General features: G+C 41.0%; 1 protein-coding gene across 1 annotated transcript in view; it reads right to left on the bottom strand.

The window, feature by feature from the left end:
- Positions 1-18,537, bottom strand: part of CFAP221 (cilia and flagella associated protein 221) — a 118,228-nt gene that overhangs the window by 20,966 nt on the left and 78,725 nt on the right. The window contains exons 15-19 of the mRNA XM_023185217.3: positions 13,490-13,595; positions 11,407-11,540; positions 9,255-9,335; positions 8,535-8,642; positions 8,311-8,445 (exon numbers count right to left, since the gene is read on the bottom strand). Of these exons, the coding sequence (XP_023040985.2) occupies positions 8,311-8,445; positions 8,535-8,642; positions 9,255-9,335; positions 11,407-11,540; positions 13,490-13,595 (564 nt within the window). The remainder of the gene's footprint in view (positions 1-8,310; positions 8,446-8,534; positions 8,643-9,254; positions 9,336-11,406; positions 11,541-13,489; positions 13,596-18,537) is intronic.

Below are 18,537 nucleotides of genomic sequence, written 5' to 3'. Positions count from 1 at the left end.
AGCAAACTGGTTTACAAAAGCAAATAAGCTCTGGTTTTGAAAACAAAAATAGGCTTTTAAAAGCTACTTTAAAGAGATGACAAAAAAGAGGATGACATTTGATGTATCAGGAAATGTCAACATTTAACATTGTTTTGGTAATGTGTTTAATTCAGGAAGGCTCCATTTGGAAGTAGTATCTGGTTTTAAGGGAGATCCTGTTTTTTATTAATTTTCCAGCAGAACTAATGGAGGCACAGAGCAATTATATCAAAATACTAAAATATAGAGCCTTTTACTGTTCTCTCAGAGGCTCGTACAAGAACCTTATTCTTGTCCCAAACAGCAACACAGCGCCCCTGCCAGCTGTTTAATTTCAGATGTTTGATGTTTAAGAACCACTACACTGAGATTCTGTTGTTTGTCTGACTTTTTTAAACAAGTTAAAAAACCCCCACAAAACCACTTAGCCTATGGAAACTCAATCTCACTGCCAAGAAACAAATGTCCCCCCAAACTTAAATGACATGCAGCTAGACCTGAACGCATTCCAGCACCCAGATGCAAGGTGGGGGAGGGCGCAGCGGTGGTGAGTCAAGGAGGCTGGAAGAGTGCAGAGGCTGCCGAGCCACTTGAGGGCCAGAATGAGGGCCTGGGGCAAAGGTAGGGAGGGCTGTGGACTGAACGCCTGCATATAAAGGAGTGGGGAGGGCAGGGAGGCAACGATGACCACCGGGGGGGTCTGAGATGCCCACAGTAATGTGGAAAAAAGTGTACACGTTGGTAAGCGCTTGTGGTTGTGGTTGAGGTGGGATTTAGGGAGGCAGCGTGATGGGGAGTGGGGCTGGGCCCACCCTGTGGGGATAGTGTGAGGGTAAAGGTATACAACACCAGGGGAGGGGAAATGACCTGTGTGGCCTTCAGGAGTGTCTTCTACCCTGCTTGACTGAGGGCATGTGAAGCTGCCATGTGGCTGGCTGTCTCTGCCTTGGGCCAAGCGTCATGAATGCAGTCTTTGTGGAAATGGCAACGGCACTGTCTCCCGTAGTTGTCATCCTTCAGATCCCCATTGCTACCAGCATAACTGGTCTGAGTGGTCACCCCATGATGCTTTTAATTTTCCTAAACTAACGCATGCATATGGTAGCAACTCACCTCGGCTGCAAGGATTTGTGAGGAAAAGCAGTGGTCTTCCGCTGGCCCTTCCTGTTACCAGGCCCACATCCCACAGGCTGCTTCTTTCCCGTGTTTCTGGCTTTTGTGACTCTGGTGGTCACCACCCTAACTCTAAACATCATGCTTATTCTTCCATTTCTTGATTGTCAACCTCAGGCAGTATCTACTGACTCACTACTATGCAAGACAAGGACTTTGCTTATGTACACAAATGCCCCTTCCAAACTTCTCCTTTCCTGTTTTGAAGGTTACCTTATTCTGCTGTTGGTCACCATTGTGACTTGAAATGATACACACATATCCCTATTTCTTGTTCATCATCTTTAGTTGAGTATTTCAACTCCCCTTCAGGTGAAATGAAAACATCATTCTTCTGCTTTCCTGTACCTTTTTTTCTTGCTTTCGCAATTTTCCTTTGATATTGTTGAGATCCTTAACATTTGCCTTCCAGAACTACAGCCGGACCCTCATGCTTTGCTCATAGGCTGTCTCTAAAAGTTGAAAACTAATAAGTAGCATTTACTTTCTCTCAACTATGTAAATATGTTTCTCTGCCAGGCCAAGTCGAGGCTTGGATTGAGGGTTTGGCTTATTTACTTTTTTATATTTTGGCTAAAGGTTCAATATCATGAGCTGTGGGCCACCATTAAAGAAGAGTTCTGTTATCACGGCCAAATGTATTATATTTTTAGATTTTCCATCAGCTCTTAAAAATCATGTCAAATTTTAGTTTGGTTTCCTATTTTGAGCACATATTGATATTCAGTTGATTTCCCCCCTTGTAGATTATAATTGCTTCTTCTTTTCTTGATGTGCCTTTATACAACCCTTGAGTGTTCTAGACTCTCAATTGCACTGTTAGTGCTTGGAGCCCACCCTTTTCTAGACACCTCTTGCTCAGAGCCCTTTACCCTCCCTCCTCCAGGCTGAATGCCCAGAGATCAGCCCAAGACTTCACTATAATGCTTCACCAGTTGTAACCACTACAGTGTTTCTTTTCTTTCCTTAGGGTCTCCTAATTCTTACTTTTACTGCTGTACTGATATATAGTTGATGTACAATAAATGACGTATATTTAAATGACATAGTTTGATATGTTTTAACACTTGTTACACCTGCAAAACCATTGCTGTCATAAACATAATGAACATTTCCATCAACCCCAAGAGTTATTTCATGCCCTTCGTCACTCCCCCATCCTCACTTCCTGCCCCTCCACACCTATGCACCCAACCCATCCACAGGCAGCCACCAATCTTTCTGTCTCTGTAGATTACTTTAGATATTCTAGACTTTTATCTAAATTGAACAAAACAGCATGTAATCTTTTTTGTCTGATTCCTTTTACCCAAGATAATTACTTTGAGAATCATCCACATTTTTATATACATGAAGAGCTCATTCATTTCTATTACTGAAGAGCATTCAACTATATGGTTATGCCACAATTTGTTTATCTGTTAACCTGCTAATGGACACTTATTTTCCAGTTTGGGGAGCACATAAATCTGCTATGAATATTCTTGCACAAGTTTGATGCTTCCATTTATCTTGGGTGAATAGCTAGGAATGGAATGGTTGGACATATGGTGGGTATACGTTAACTACTAACTTTGTAAGAAACTGCCAAACAGTTTTCCAAAGTACTTGTACCATTTTACATTCCCACCAGCAGTTTTTCAAATTGTAGGTGTTCTAACAGAGCTCATTGCCATTTTAATTTGTGTTGTTAATGACGCATTATTCTGTGCATCTTTTTGTGTGCGTATTTGCCATCTGTATATCTTCTTTGGTGAAGAATCTGTTCAAATCTTTTGCCCATTTAAAAATTGGATTTTTTGCTTTCTTATTATTGAGTTCTGATAATTTTTTAAAAAATTATTTATTGTATTGTGGTACCAACACTTAGCATGAGAACTACCCTTTTAACAAATTTTTAAATGTGCATTATTGGCTCTAAGTGCGATGTTGTACTGTAGATTGTGAGAGCGGATTTATCTTTCTTGACTGCAACTTTATGCTGTTGCCTAGTAACTCCCCATTTTCCCCTCTCTCAGCCTCTGATAACCACCATTCACTCTTTGATTCTGTCAATCTGGCTATTATCAAAATCTCATATTTGTCTTTCTGTGACTGGCTTATTTAGCTTAGCATAATGTCCTCAAGATTTATCAATGCTGTTGCGTATTACAGAATTTCCTTCTTTTTCAAAGGCTGAATAGTATTCCACTTTCTGAATATGCCACTTTTTTAATTCCATTCATCTGTTGATAGATTTTTAGATTGTTTTCACATTTTAGCTATTGTGAATAGTGTTAGTATCTCTTTGATATCCTGATTTTTTTCTCTCTCTTTATTTTTTGAAACAGGGTCTTGTTCTGTCACCCAGGCTAGAGTGCAGTGGCACCATCATGGCTCACTGCAACCTTGACCTCCTGGGCTCGAACGATCCTCTCACCTCAGCCTCCCAAATAGCTGGGACTACAGGCTTCTGCCATCATGCCTGGCTAATTTTTTTTGTAGAAATAGGGTCTTGTTATGTTGCCTAGGCTGGTCTCAAACTCCTGGGCTCAAGTGATCCTCCTGCCTTATCCTCCCAAGTGTTGAGAGTACAGGCATGAGCCACCATGCCTAGCCCTGATTTTAATACTTCTGGAAACATATCCAGAAGTGGGATTGTTGGGTCACATTATTATTATTACTGTTATTATTATTATTATTTGAGACAGGGTCTCACTCTGTTGCCCAAGCAGGAGTGCAGTGGTGAAATCACAGTTCACTGCAGGCTTGAACTCCTGGGCTCAAGGGGTTCTCCTGCCTCAGCCTCCCAAGTAGCTAGGAGTATAGGCATGTGCTGCCACACCCAGCTGATTGCTGGATCATATGGCAGTTCTATATTTAATTTTTTGAGGAACCTCCATACTATTTTCTACAGTGGATGTACCATTTTGGATTTCTACCAACAGTGTGTAAGGATTCCAATTTCTCTACATCTTCCTTAACACTTACTATGTTTTATTTTTTTGGTAATAGCCTTCTTAACAGATGTTAGGTAATATCTCATTATGGTTTTGATTTTTTTTCTGATGATTAGTGGTGAGTAGTTTTTTCATATAGCTGTTGGCCATTTATAAGTCTTCTTTGGAGAAATGTCTATTCAAGTTTTAACCCACTATTTAAATTGAGTTATTAGTTTTTTGGTTTTTTTTTTTGAGACGGAGTCTCACTCTGTCACCCAGGCTGGAGTACAGTGGCATGATCTCGGCTCACTGCAAGCTTCACCTCCAGGATTCACGCCATTCTCCTGCCTCAGCCTCCCGAGTAGCTGGGACTATAGATGCCCGCCACCATGCCCGGTTAATTTTGTATTTTTAGTAGAGACAGGGTTTCACCGTGTTAGCCAGGATGGTCTCAATCTCATAACCTTGTGATCCACCCGCCTCGGCCTCCCAAAGTGCTGGGATTACAGGCGTTGAGCCGCTGCGCCCGGCCAGTTCTTTTTTTACTATTGAGTTGTAGAAGTTTCCTACATATTTTGGGTATTAACTCCTTATCAAATATATAGTTTGCTGACTATATATTTATTCTGTAGGTCACTTTTTCATTCTGTTGACTGTTTCCTTTGTGAATTTTGACAGTTCTTTATATATTCTGGATACAAGTTCTTATCAGATATGTGATTTCCAAATATTTTCTCCAAGTATGTGATTTATATTTTTATTTTCTTAACATTAACAGAAATTCTTAATTTGGACAAAGTCCAATTAATCCATATTTTTTCATTTATGGATTGTGGTTTTTTGATGTTTTATCTAAAAAATCTTTGTCTAATTGGAAGATCACAAAGATTTTCTATGTGTTTTCTAGTAGTTTTACAGTTTCAGGTTTTCTATTTAGGTCTATGATCCATGTTGTATTAATTTATGTAGATGGTGTGAGATACTAATTGAAATTTTTGTTTTTATTTTTGGTAAATAGATATCCAAATGTTCTAGCACAATTTGTTGAAAGGTTATCTTTTCTCTGATTAATTATCTCTGACCTTTGTCAAAAATCAATTGATGATAATGTATGAATGAATATATTTCTGGATCCTCTATTCTGTTCCATTAATCTGTTTATTTCTCCATTTATTTAGTTTTTCTTTGAATTCTCTCAGTAATGTTTTATAATTTTCAGTGTACTGATCTTATACATGTTTGTCATATTTATCTCTATTTCACATGTTTTGATGCTATTGTTAAATGATATGGCTTTTGAAACTTAAGTTTCAAAATGTTTGTTGCTAGTATATAGAAATATGATTGAATTTTTTTGCGTATTTTTTTTTTTTTTTTGAGACGGAGTCACGCACTGTCACCCAGGCTGGAGTGCAGTGGCCGGATCTCAGCTCACTGCAAGCTCCATCTCCCGGGTTTACGCCATTCTCCTGCCTCAGCCTCCCAAGTAGCTGGGACTATAGGTGCCCACCACCTCGCCCGGCTAGTTTTTTGTATTTTTTAGTAGAGACGGGGTTTCACCGTGTTAGCCAGGATGGTCTCGATCTCCTGACCTCGTGATCCGCCCGTCTCGGCCTCCCAAAGTGCTGGGATTACAGGCGTGAGCCACTGCGCCCGGCCATGATTGATTTTTATACGGTGATTCTACATCCTGCAATCTTGTTAAATTCCCTTATTAGTTTAAGTAGTTTTTTTGTAGATTTCATTGTATTTTCTTGATAGACAATCATTTTTCTTTTGTAAATAAAGATGGTTTTATATCTTCTTTTCAAATCTGGCTGCCTTTTATTTATTTTTCTTGTCTTGTTACATTGGCTATACTTATAATCCTGAATAGAATTTGTGAGAGCAGACATCCTTGCCTTATTCTTGATCTTAGGAGGAAGGCATTCAGTCATTAACACTTGGTTTGATGTTGGCTCTAGGTTTTAAATAGATGACCATTATTTGGTTGAGAAAGTTCCCTTCTATCCCGCACTTGCTGATAGTGTTCATCAGGAATGGATGTTATATAATTTTTCTGTTACTATTGAGATGTTTTTCCTTTTTAGAGTGTTACATGTAAACTACAGTGAGTTTTTAATGTTAAATTAATCTTGTATTCCTGATTCAAGCCCCTATTTGGTTATGATACATTATCCATTTTATAAAGCAATTAACTTGATTTATTAAAATTTTGTTAAAAATATTTTCATCTATGTTCATGAAGGATATTGATCTTTTCTTTTTTTTTCCTGTAATATCTCTGTCTGGCTTTGGTATCAGAGTAATACTAGCTTCTAGAATGATTTGGGAATTAGTCTCTTCTCTTCCATTTTCTGGAAGAGTTTGTGTAGATTTTGTATTATTCCTTCCTTAAATATTTGGCAGAATTCCATAGTGAAGGCATCTGGGCCTGGAAGTTTCTTTGTGGGAAAGTTTTCAACCAAAAATTCAATTTCTTTAACAGATATAAAGCTACTTTGCCGAGCGCGGTGGCTCACGCCTGTAATCCCAGCACTTTGGGAGGCCGAGGCGGGCAGATCACGAGGTCAGGAGATCAAGACCATGCTGGCCAACATGGTGAAACCCCGTCTCTACTAAAAATACAGAAAATTAGCTGGGCATGGTGGTGGGCACCTGTAGTCCCAGCTGCCCGGGAGGCTGAGGCAGGAGAACGGTGTGAACCCGGGAGGCGGTGCTTGCCGAGATTACATCACTGCTCTCTAGCCTGGGGGACAGAGGGAGACTCATCTGAAAAAACGAAAAGAGGAAAAAAAAAAAGCTATTTTGGCTATTTACCTCCTCTTAAATAAGATTTTACAGTTTGTACCTTTTAATGAATTCGCACATTTAACTTAAGTCATCAAATTTACTGGCATCAAGTTCTTCATAATATTAACTTCTTATCTTTTTAAAATCTGTAGAATATGTAGTGATGTCACCTTTCTCATTCCTGACATTGGTAATTTGTGCCTTTTGCCCTTTTTCCTGATCAGTTAGGTTACAGGTTTATCAATTTTATTGACCTTCTCAAAGAATCAGTTTTTCTCTATTGCTTTTCTGCTTTCTATTTCATTTGATTTTCTTTTGAGATGCAGTCTTGCTCTGTTGCCCAGGCTGGAGCGCAGTGGCATGATCTCAGTTCACTGCAACTTCCTCCTCCTGGGTTCAAGCAATTCTCCTGCCTCAGCCTCCTGAGTAGCTGGGATAATAGGCAGGGGCCACCATGTTTGGCTAATTTCTTTGTACTTTTAGTAGAGACAGGGTTTTGCCATGTTGGCCAGGCTGGTCTCAAACTCCTGACCTCAAGGAATCTGCTGGCTTGGCCTCCTAAAGTGTTGGGATTACAGGCGTGAGTCACTGTGCCCGGCCTATTTCATTAATTGTCAATTTGACTTTTATTATTTCTTTTTTCTGCTTAGTTTGGTTTCATCTGCCCTTCTTTTTCTAGTTTCTTAAAGGGGTAGCTTAGGACATTAACTTGAAACTTTTCTTCTTTTTCAATGTAGGTGTGCAGTGCTATAAATTTCCCACAGATTTTTTGTTTGTTTTCATTTTCATTCACTTAAAAATACTTTCTAATTTCTTTTTAATTTTCTTCTTTGGCCTATATTTACATATTATAGATACTTGGAAAAGATCATAAAATTATTTTCATTAAAAAGGCAGGAATTGGCCGGGCGCGGTGGCTCAAGCCTGTAATCCCAGCACTTTGGGAGGCCGAGACGGGCAGATCACAAGGTCAGGAGATCGAGATCATCCTGGCTAACTCGGTGAAACCCCGTCTCTACTAAAAAATACAAAAATCTAGCTGGGTGAGGTGGCGGGTGCCTGTAGTCCCAGCTACTCGGGAGGCTGAGGCAGGAGAATGGCATGAACCCGGGAGGCGGAGCTTGCAGTGAGCTGAGATCCCACCACTGCACTCCTCCAGCCCCGGCGACAGAGCCAGACTCCGTCTCAAAAAAAAAAAAAAAAAGGCAGGAATTGCTAAAAGATGGAATCATTGATATTCTCCAAAAAACAAAGGCTGGCAAACAATTTTAAAGGTCAGATATTGTTTAACACTTGAAATTCCAAAGGGAAAAAATATTCTCAATGAATGTTCTTTTTCCTATAGAGTAATTGCTGAGATAAAGGAACACAGAAAACAAGGCTTCTGCCAGTTGTCACTTACAAAAATATACAGAGGATCGTAATCCAGAGACATGGCTAAGGCCTCAGGTGGTTTCATGCTCAAGACTGATGTCTTTCCAGAGAGCTGGGTTGTGGAGTCTTGTTTCGGAAGGGCTACGATGGTGGTGACTTCATCCTAACAAGGACCAAGTGCAGCACGTTAGTTTTGATGCCAGGATAAGAGGGAAAAGACGAGAGAGATTCTGGAAGGTGGGGGTGTGTTACCTCAGCTCCTTGCTTTAGGGCTCGGGCAAGCTTTTGAGGTCTGTAACTTGTTGAAGACTTGTGGACAGAGAATGGCTGATATCTCTTAATTTTGTACAGTTGAGGAACCTGAAAGTGAAAGAAGACTGAAAATCCTTAAAGACCTGTTACCATTTGGTGGGATCTACTTCTCAACAACAGCATTTCCGAGCTTCCTGGTGGTAAAAGTAAGACAAGAACCACATTGCAGTCATCGGATTGTGGCTATTGTTAGTTTGGACCAGTCTGGACAGACTTTAGTGAGAATCCTGAGCCCTGATCTGGGTTTCAGCACACATGAGTGTACGTGATTACTCAACCATACTACATGGCTTAAGTGTAGAAGTACACCAAAATATTTTCATTTTCAAAAACAGAAGTGGTCATACGTCTCAAGAAAGGCTAATTTTTTCTCACTTATCTTGTATTTTTTCTTGAAGTTTCTAATATATGTAGTTCAGATAGCTTCATATACGCATGATATAGGTATATCCACAGAGTAGAAATCCTGGTTTGCATAAGCCACACTATGAGAAAAGAATCTGGTGTACCTCCCATATGTCATCCAATAGCAGCAGAGTGTGCCACACAGTGTAATCTACCATAAAGCAAAACTATATAAAACACTGCAATTCAAATTCAAGAATATCTTGTTTACTTAATAAGAAACTCAATTAATTAATTCTATGTGACAGGTCTGACCTGCAGATTGAAGAAGGAATAACTCTGCTTGATTTGAACTTCTGAAGACTTAATTGGGACCAGTCCAAGGCCATCAGGAGCCTAAAATGTAAAGGAAAAAAAAAAGAACAGAGAATCACCACTGAGCAAGAGTGGCTATGCTTCTGTTTCCGTCACATTAATGACCAGTTCTGCTCTCAGAGCAACTCCTCCTGCAACCACAGTTGCCACTTGATCTATAGGGCAGGAAGGCAGCCCTGACCACCCCCTCCTCCATGTCTCCTAGTGGATGTGAGCCTCTTTTATTTTCTGCAGTTGTGGAGGCTGCAATGTGTCACTCAGAAACTTCTTCAGGTTTGAAGGACTCAGCCCCCAGCTGCCAGGAATATAGAGACAGAAACATCTCTTGGGGACAGGGGAGCCCTCTTCAGGGGCTGCCTCATCTGAAGGGCACTGCCTCCGTCAGGGTCAAGCGCTCCTCCCAGGCAGCTCACCTCCATGGCGGGTTGAAGCCATGGGAAACATGCTGTGTCCTCTCACCCTGTGCCAGCCTCAGAGTTCTCACAGGCCCACCTAAGGCCTTTGTTGAGGTGGACCCCGGTCCTACTTCTCTCTCCACCCAATCCTGTCCCCTCTGCCTGCCTTCCACAGGTGCGAACCCCCGAAGCACTACCTAATACACTTCCTGCATGCTAGTCTGCCTCAGACACCCTGAGGATCTGGATGGTGCCTGAATATGACGGGCACTCAAAAAACAGCATACATCCCCTAATCTAATACGCCATCACTAAACTAATATGATGAAACGTTAATATGCCAGAATGATACCATTTCCCAATTTCTAGATGCTAAATGTAAGAAAAAGGCATCTTAGAATTGATGACATAACAGTATTTATGAAATAAATTAATAGATTTTTTTTATAGACAGGAATGCAGAGCGCTCTATTTTTCAACAACCCTGAGCAGCAGGGAAGTCTTTGTAGCACTAAAAGATCAAATGAAACATATCAGCTTCAAACTATTCAAAAATAATGAGGGGTGCTCCACTGCACAGTGAGGATCTTCTTTCCACCCCATCAACCTCTTCACCCCATTAATTATCGAGTGTCAGACATCTATTGTTGCTTGAAAAATCACAGGACTTTTATTTCTTAGGAACTAATTATTCTGCTCTTTTAAGTCACACAATTATCAAAAGCAGAAAACATATGGAATTTCTAAATTCAGTCCCGTAATTCCTGAGTAGATTACCTGCAATGCTTAACAAATATTTTAGAATGTGAATGATGTTTATTCTTTGAAATTAACAAAATAATTTGCACATGCACTTGCAATATTGATTTAAGTATACTTTTTATTACTAACGATGTGAACTTGAGCAATGTTTTATTACTGGCTATGTGAATGTGTGCTTCAGTTTCCTCATTTGAAAAATGGTAAACCTATCATGTAGATTTGTTGAAGATTAAATGAGGGGATATACTGGAAGGACTTAAGACACTGCCTGAAGTATAGTAAATACAACGTAAGGGTTAACTCTTACTTTTTCAATAATGCACCATTGTGCCCATAAGGCAAGAAGGATCAGCCATTACACCTCCTGCTACCGCAAGAGAGAAAGATACACACACACACACACACACACACACATGCATACCCCAGAAAGAGAGAGAGAAAGAGAGAGAGAGAAGTGGATTGTGAGTCTGATGGGTTAGATTGTCAGTTTCTGGGACCACATTCCCCTCTTATGAGGTCAGACCCAGACTTGAGGGCTGCCCTTCCCTGACTTCTACCATTTGCCCAGGCAGCAGAAGGGCCCAGCTGAGCAGAGCCTGCCTCCCTGGGCCAGGTGGGGCCCTCTGGGTTCCTCTCTCTGCCCTTCTGCACTCAGGCCCAGTTCCAGGGCAGTTGGGCAGGGTCAGTGCTCATGCTGCATTTCAGGCTGGGAAGGACCAGCCCAGGTTACCAGGGAGCTCTGTGCAGGTGTATCAGGAGCAAGGCAGATGGCAGGAGATGATCTCTGGTTTTCCACTGGTAATACTCTCCTGGTCTTCCTTTGGAGCCTCTGGGAGGAGGTGAAGGGACTGAGACTGAGGTAGGGCTTGCCTTGTATCTGCCCTACACGATCATGATCGTGTCCACTCCCCGCCACCAAGCCTGACAGCACCTACCAACTCGTTAGAGTCCTGGGGCGAGCTGCAGTCTGGGAAAGCGAAGGGCAGGACCTCACTGGGTGACACAGAGAACCGGCTGGTATAATCATCCTGACTGATCCGCCTCAGGAAGAATTTGAAGAAATTCGCCTCTATGGGTGAAAAAAACAGCACTTTTAGGGGGTACTAAAGGTATTTTCATGGGAAATCACCACATATATTTGCATATTTTCCATATACCAATTAGTGGGTGTGTGCGTGTTTATATATATATATATTTCCATTTTTAGTGTCCCATTGGTTCCTCACCTCAACCTCCTTTCTGGTTAAAAAATTGTATCTTTATTTCCAGAAAATCATAATTCACAATTAAAATATCTCTGATGAATTAAGGAAAGAAAAAGATTAAAGAAGTAAATGAAGACATTTTCTATACATCCCCATAGAATTCACAAGTAAATTTTACAATTTTTCAGAAAAAAGAGTTTCTTTATTAATAAACTTCAACACCAGAGATAAAAAATAATATAGGAGGAAGAAAGAGAATCATTAAAATGTTATACAATGTTTTGAAAAACAAAATACACATTTGGGTCTCAGTGGAGTGGCAGATGGGAGTGTGGTTGTGCCTAGGGAGGACGGGGAAGCCTGAGCCAGGCTCAGAGGCTCAGGCCGGGAAGGGAGGAAGAGTCTGGAAAGATCCGGGCCTGCTTGTGGGCTGGCATACAGACTGTGGCTCGGGAATATATGTCTTGGGAGAAGATGGTGATATGGTGTTAGGGCTCCCAGAAGCTACCGAGAGTTGGCCTCCAACAGTCCCAGCCAAGCTGGGCATCAGAGGATTGGAATTTCTTTCTTTTTTTTGTTTTTTTAAAGACAGGGTCTTGCTTTATCACCTGGGCTTGAGTGCAGTGGTACGATCGCAGCTTACTATAACCTTGAGCTCCTGGGCTTAGCTTCTCCTCCCACCTCAGCTTCCTGAGTAGCTGGGACTACAGGCATATGCCACTAGTCCTGGATAATTTTTAATTATCCAGGGGTCTCAGTATGTTGCCCAGGCTTGTCTTGAACTCCTGGGCTCAAGTGATCTTCCCACCTTGGACTCTCAAAGAGTTGGGATTACAGGCATGAGCGACAGTGGCCACGGTGGCCAGGATGGAAATTTCCTTAACTTAAGGAAAGACAATACAAGATTAAAAGGCTTCATGTGCAAATGGTAGGTTGAGAAAATACCAAATTCAGCCAGTCAATCAGCAAGTGTAAATGACGACTACCCTAGTCTCTGGAGACAAGAGGAAGCAGAGGGCACAAAACAGGAGGTCGAGCCACAGCCAAACTTCACAGACATTACAGCTTGGTTTGGGATTGGGTGACCTTGTTCATTACCAAGTGGGTAGGAATTTCAGCCACACCTGGCATGGAGATCCACTTTATATCATGAGATAGGCTGAATAATGGCACTTAGAGGTATCCACATCCCATTCCCAGGGGCCTGTGAATGTGTTATCTTCCATGGTAAAAGGCACTCTGCAGATGGGGCTCTGTGATGGGGGATTATTCTGCACTAGACAGGTAGGCCTTCTGTAATCAGAGTATGCATAGGAAGGAAACGGGGGAGTCAGACTCACACAGGGAGATGTGAGGACAGAAGCAAGAGGTTAGGGTCATGTGGGGAAGGGGCCATGAGCCAAGGAATACAGGTGGACTCCAGGAGCTGGAAAAGGCAAGGACTTGCAAGCCCCCGGGGGGACTGCAGCCCTATCAACACCTTGGTTTTAGACTTCTGACCTCCAGAACTGTGAGATGATAAATTTGCCTTGTTTTAGGCCATTAAGTTTAAAAGGCTTAATCTGTAAGTGCTGGGTTGAGAAAATACCAGATTCAGCCAGTCAATCAGCAAGTATAAATGATGACTACCCTAGTCTCTGGTGACAAGAGGAAGCAGAGGGCACAAGCGATTTGTTATAGCAGGGATAGGAAACTAATATGTGTGACTGGTGAAAATTTTTTATTTGCATAGGGCTAACTTCATTCCGAGGAAAGTTCGCGCTCAGAGGCATGATCAGTCTTGGCATCTCTGTGCTTTGCAGCCATACTTCACCTTGTGCCATCGATTGTTTTGCTTGGCCGATCTTTCTCAGTATACTCTCTTTGTCCATTTCACGAACAGCACTCAGCATATTGAATAATCGTCCCTGAATCATGACCTGAAATTGGAGTGGATCATGATTTCAAATTATTAATCAACACATGCTCATTTTGGCATTCAACCTAATTCACTTTCCCCAATCACACTAAGAGCTGAGACTGCCATTGTAAGTCAGAGTTCACAGCGAGTGAGTGTGGCATGCTACTCTCCCTAGACTGCGGTCACAGAGACTTCAAAGTCTGGGCAATACTGAATTGCCTGCATACAAAAAAGACCAAGTTGTCATCTGGCCTTATCTCACTCAATTTATGAGCTTTGATTTTCTCATATTTCCGGTGTGGAAAGAATGACTAGTTCTTTGTTGTTTCTTCTGGATATATCTGAATAGTAATGCTACCACTGTGCTATTTTCAGAGTTGAAGGACAAATGGCACAGGTGATGCTGCAGCAATAGCACTGTGGGTTACAGGCAATGGTAACTGCACAGCAATGAGCTTTGCCTTCAGAGCAGATGCTACTGCAGGTGAGTGGTACCTGAGCCCAGAGCTGTGGCTGAGGGGATTGTTCATTCCATAATTTACATCACTTTCCATTCTGTAAGCAGTTCTTTTTTTTTTTAATATATACTGTAAGTTCTGGGATACGTGTGCAGAACATGCAGGTTTGTTACATAAGTATACATGTGCCATGGTAGTTTGCTACACCCATCAACCCGCCATCTACATTAGGTATTTCTCCTAATGATATCCCGCCCCTAGTCCCCCACCTTCCAACAGGTCCTGGTGTGTGATGTTCCCCCTCCCTGTGTCTATGTGTTCTCATTGTTCAACTCTCACTTATGAGGGAGAACATGTGGTGTTCGGTTTTCTGTTCTTGGGATAGTTTGCTGAGAATGATGGTTTCCAGCTTCAACCATGTGTCTGCAAAGGCCATGAACTCATCCTTTTTTATGACTGCATAGTATTCCATGGGGGTATATGTGCCACATTTTCTTTATCTAGTCTGTCACTGATGGACATTTGGGTTGGTTCCAAGTCATTGTTATTGTGAACAGTGCTTCAGTAAATTTACATGTGCATGTGTCTTTATAGTAGAATGATTTATAATCCTTTGGGTATATACCCAGTAATGGGATTGCTGAGTCAAATGGTATTTCTGGTTCTAGATCCTTGAGGAATTGCCACACTGTCTTCCACAATGGTTGAACTAATTTACACTCCCACCAGCAGTGTAAAAGCATTCCTATTTCTCCACATCCTCTCCAGCATGTGTTGTTTCCTGACTTTTTAATGACCACCATTTTAACTGGCGTGAGATGGTATCTCACTGTGGTTTTGATTTGCATTTCCCTAATGACCAGTGATGATGAGCTGTTTTTCATGTTTGTTGGCCACATAAATGTCTTCTTTTGAGAAGTGTCCCTTCATATACTTCACCCATTTTTTGATGGGGTTGTTTGTTTTGTTCTTACAAATTTGTTTGAGTTCCTTGTGGATTCTAGATATTAACCTTTTGTCAGATAGATAGACTGCAAAAATCTTCTCCCATTCTGTAGGTTGTCTGTTCACTCCGATGATAGTTTCTTTTGCTGTGCAGAAGCTCTTTAGTTTAATTAGATCCCTTTGTCAGTTTTGGCTTTTGTGGCCATTGCTTTCGGTGTTTTAGTCATGAAGTCTTTGCCCATGCCTAGGTCCTGAATGGTACTGCCTAGGTTTTCTTCTAGGGTTTTTGTGGTTCTAGGCCTTATGTTTAAGTCTTTAATCCATCTTGAATTAATTTTTGTATAAGGTGTTAAGGAAGGGGTCCAGTTTCAGTTTTCTGCGTATGGCTAGCCAGTTTTCCCAACACCATTTATTAAACAGAGAATCCTTTCCCCATTGCTTGTTTTTGTCAGGTTTGTCAAAGATCAGATGGTGGTAGATGTGCGGCATAATTTCTGAGGACTCTGTTCTGTTCCATTGGTTTATATATGTGTTTTGGTACCAGTACCATGCTATTTTGGTTACTGTAGCCTTGTAGTATAGTTTGAAGTCAGGTAGCATGATGCCTCCAGCTTTGTTCTTTTGGCTTAGGACTGTCTTGGCAATGTGGGGTGTTTTTTGGTTCCATATGAAACTTAAAGTAGTTTTTTCTAATTCTGGGAAGAAAGTCAATGGTAGCTTGATGGAAGTAACACTGAATCTATAAATTACTTTGGGCAGTATGGCTATTTTCACAATACTGACTTTTCCTGTCCATGAGCATGGAATGTTTTTCCATTTGTTTGTGTCCTCTTTTATTTCCTTGAACAGTGGTTTGTAGTTCTCCTTGAAGAGGTCTTTTACATCCCCTGTAAGTTGGATTCCTAGGTATTTTATTCTCTTTGAAGCTATTGTGAATGGGAGTTCATTCATGATTTGGCTCTCTGTTTGTCTGTTACTGGTGCATAAGAATGCTTGTGATTTTTGCACATTGATTTCATATCCTGAGACTTTGCTGAAGTTGCTTATCAGCTTAAGGAGATTTGGGGCTGAGACAATGGGGTTTTCTAAATATACAATCATGTTATCTGCAAACAGGGACAATTTTACTTCTTGTTTTCCTACCTGAATATCCTTTATTTCTTTCTCCTGCCTGATTGCCCTAGCCAGAACTTCCAACACTATGTAGAATAGGAGTGGTGAGAGAGGGCATCCCTGTCTTCTGCCAGTTTTCAAAGGAAATGCTTCCAGTTTTTGCCCATTCAGTATGATATTGGCTGTGGGTTTGTGTTGGGAGCAAGTCCCCCAAAATCTGGCCATAAACTGGCCCCAAAACTGGCCATAAACAAAATCTCTGCAGCACTGTGACATGTTCATAATGGCCCTAACACCCAAGCTTGAAGGTTGTGGGTTTACGGGAATGAGGGCAAGGAACACCTGGCCTGCCCAGGGTGGAAAACTGCTTAAAGGCATTCTTAGGCCACAAACAATAGCATGAGCGATTTATGCCTTAAGAGCATGTTCCTGCTGCAGTTAACTAGCCCAACCTATTCCTTCAATTTGGCCCATCCCTTCATTTCCCATAAGGGATACTTTTAGTTAATTTAATATCTATAGAGACAATGCTAATGACTGGTTTGCTGTTAATAAATATGTGGCTAAATCTCTGTTCAGGGCTCTCAGCTCTGAAGGCTGTGAGACCACTGATTTCCCACTTCACACCTCTATATTTCTGTGTATGTGTCTTTAATTCCTCTAGTGCCGCTGGGTTAGAGTCTCCCTGATTGAGCTGGTCTTGGCAGGTTTGTCATAAATAGCTCTTATTATTTTGAGATATGTTCCATCAATACCTAGTTTATTGAGAGTTTTTAGCATGAAGGGGTGTTGAATTTTATCAAAGGCCTTTTCTGCATCTATTAAGATAATCATGTATTTTTTGTCATTGGTTCTGTTTATGTGATGGATTATGTTTATTGACTTGTGTATGTTGAACCAGCCTTGCATCCCAGGGATGAAGCTGACTTGATCGTGATGGATAACCTTTTTGATGTGCTCCTGGATTCGGCTTGCCAGCATTTTATTGAGAAGTTTTGCATCAATATTCATTAGGGATATTGGCCTGAAATTTTCTTTTTTTGTTGTGTCTCTGTCAGGTTTTGGGTATCAGGATGATGCTGTCCTCATAAAATGAGTCAGGGAGGACTCCTTCTATTTCTATGGTTTGGAATAGCTTCAGAAGGAATGGTACCAGCTCCTCTGTGTAACTCTGGTAGAGTGTGGCTGTGAATCTGTCTGGTCCTAGGCTTTCTTTTTGGTTGGTAGGCTATTACTGTCTCGATTTCAGAACTTGTTATTGGTCTATTCAGGGATTCGGTTTCTTCCAGATTTAGTCTTGGGAGGGTGTATGTGTCCAGGAATTTATCCATTTCTTCTAGATTTTCTAGTTTATTTGAATAGGATTGTTTATAGTATTTTCTGATGGTAGTTTGTATTTCTGTGGGATCAGTGGTAATATCCCCTTTATTATTTTTTATTGTGTCTATTTGATTCTTCTCTCTTTTCTTCTTTATTACTTTGGCTAGCAGTCTATCTATTTTATTAACCTTTTCAAAAAACCAGCTCCTGGATTCATTGATTTTTTGAAGGGTTTTTTTGTGTCTCTATCTCCTTCCGTTCTGCTCTGATCTTAGTTATTTATTTGTCTTCTGCTAGCTTCTCTAGTTCTTTTAATTGTGATGTTAGGGTGTCAATTTCAGTTTTTTCCTACTTTCTCCTGTGGTCATTTAGTGCTATAAATTTCCCTCTAAACACCACTTCAGTTGTGTCCCAGAGATTTTGGTATGTTGTGTCTTTGTTCTCTTTGGTTTCAAATAACTTATTTATTTCTGCCTTAATTTCGTTATTTACCTAGTAGTCATTCAGGAGCAGGTTGTTCGGTTTCCATGTAGTTGTGCGGTTTTGAGTGAGTTTCTTAATCCTGAGTTCTAATTTGATTGCACTGTGGTCTGAGAGACTATCATGGGTTCCATTCTTTTGCATTTGCTGAGGAGTGTTTTACTCCCAATTATGTGGCCAATTTTAGAATAAGTGTGATGTAGTGCTGAGAAGAATGTGTATTCTGTTGATTTGGGGTGGAGAGTTCTGTAGATGTTTATTAGGTCCACTTGGTCCAGAGCTGAGGTCAAGTCCTGAATATCCTTGTCAATTTTCTGTCCCATTGATCTTTCTAATATTGAAAGTGGGGTGTTAAAGTCTCCCACTATTATTGTGTGAGAGTCTGAGTCACTTTGTAGGTCTCTGAGAATATGAATCTGGGTGCTCCTGTATTGGGTGCATATATATTTAAGACAGTTAACCCTTCTTGTTGTGTTGATTGCTTTACCATGCCCTTCTTTGTCTTTTTTGATCTTTGTTGGTTTAAAGTCTGTTTTATCAGCCTAGGATTGCAACCTCTGCTTTTTTTTTTTTTGACAGAGTTTCACTCTTCTTGCCCAGGCTAGAGTGTGATGGCATGATCTTGGCTCACCACAATCTCTGCCT

Source organism: Piliocolobus tephrosceles, chromosome 11 (assembly GCF_002776525.5).
Source record: "Piliocolobus tephrosceles isolate RC106 chromosome 11, ASM277652v3, whole genome shotgun sequence".
NCBI lineage: Eukaryota > Metazoa > Chordata > Mammalia > Primates > Cercopithecidae > Piliocolobus > Piliocolobus tephrosceles.
The sequence above is the reverse complement of the archived record's forward strand: the minus strand, read 5'-3'. Positions and strand labels throughout refer to the sequence as shown.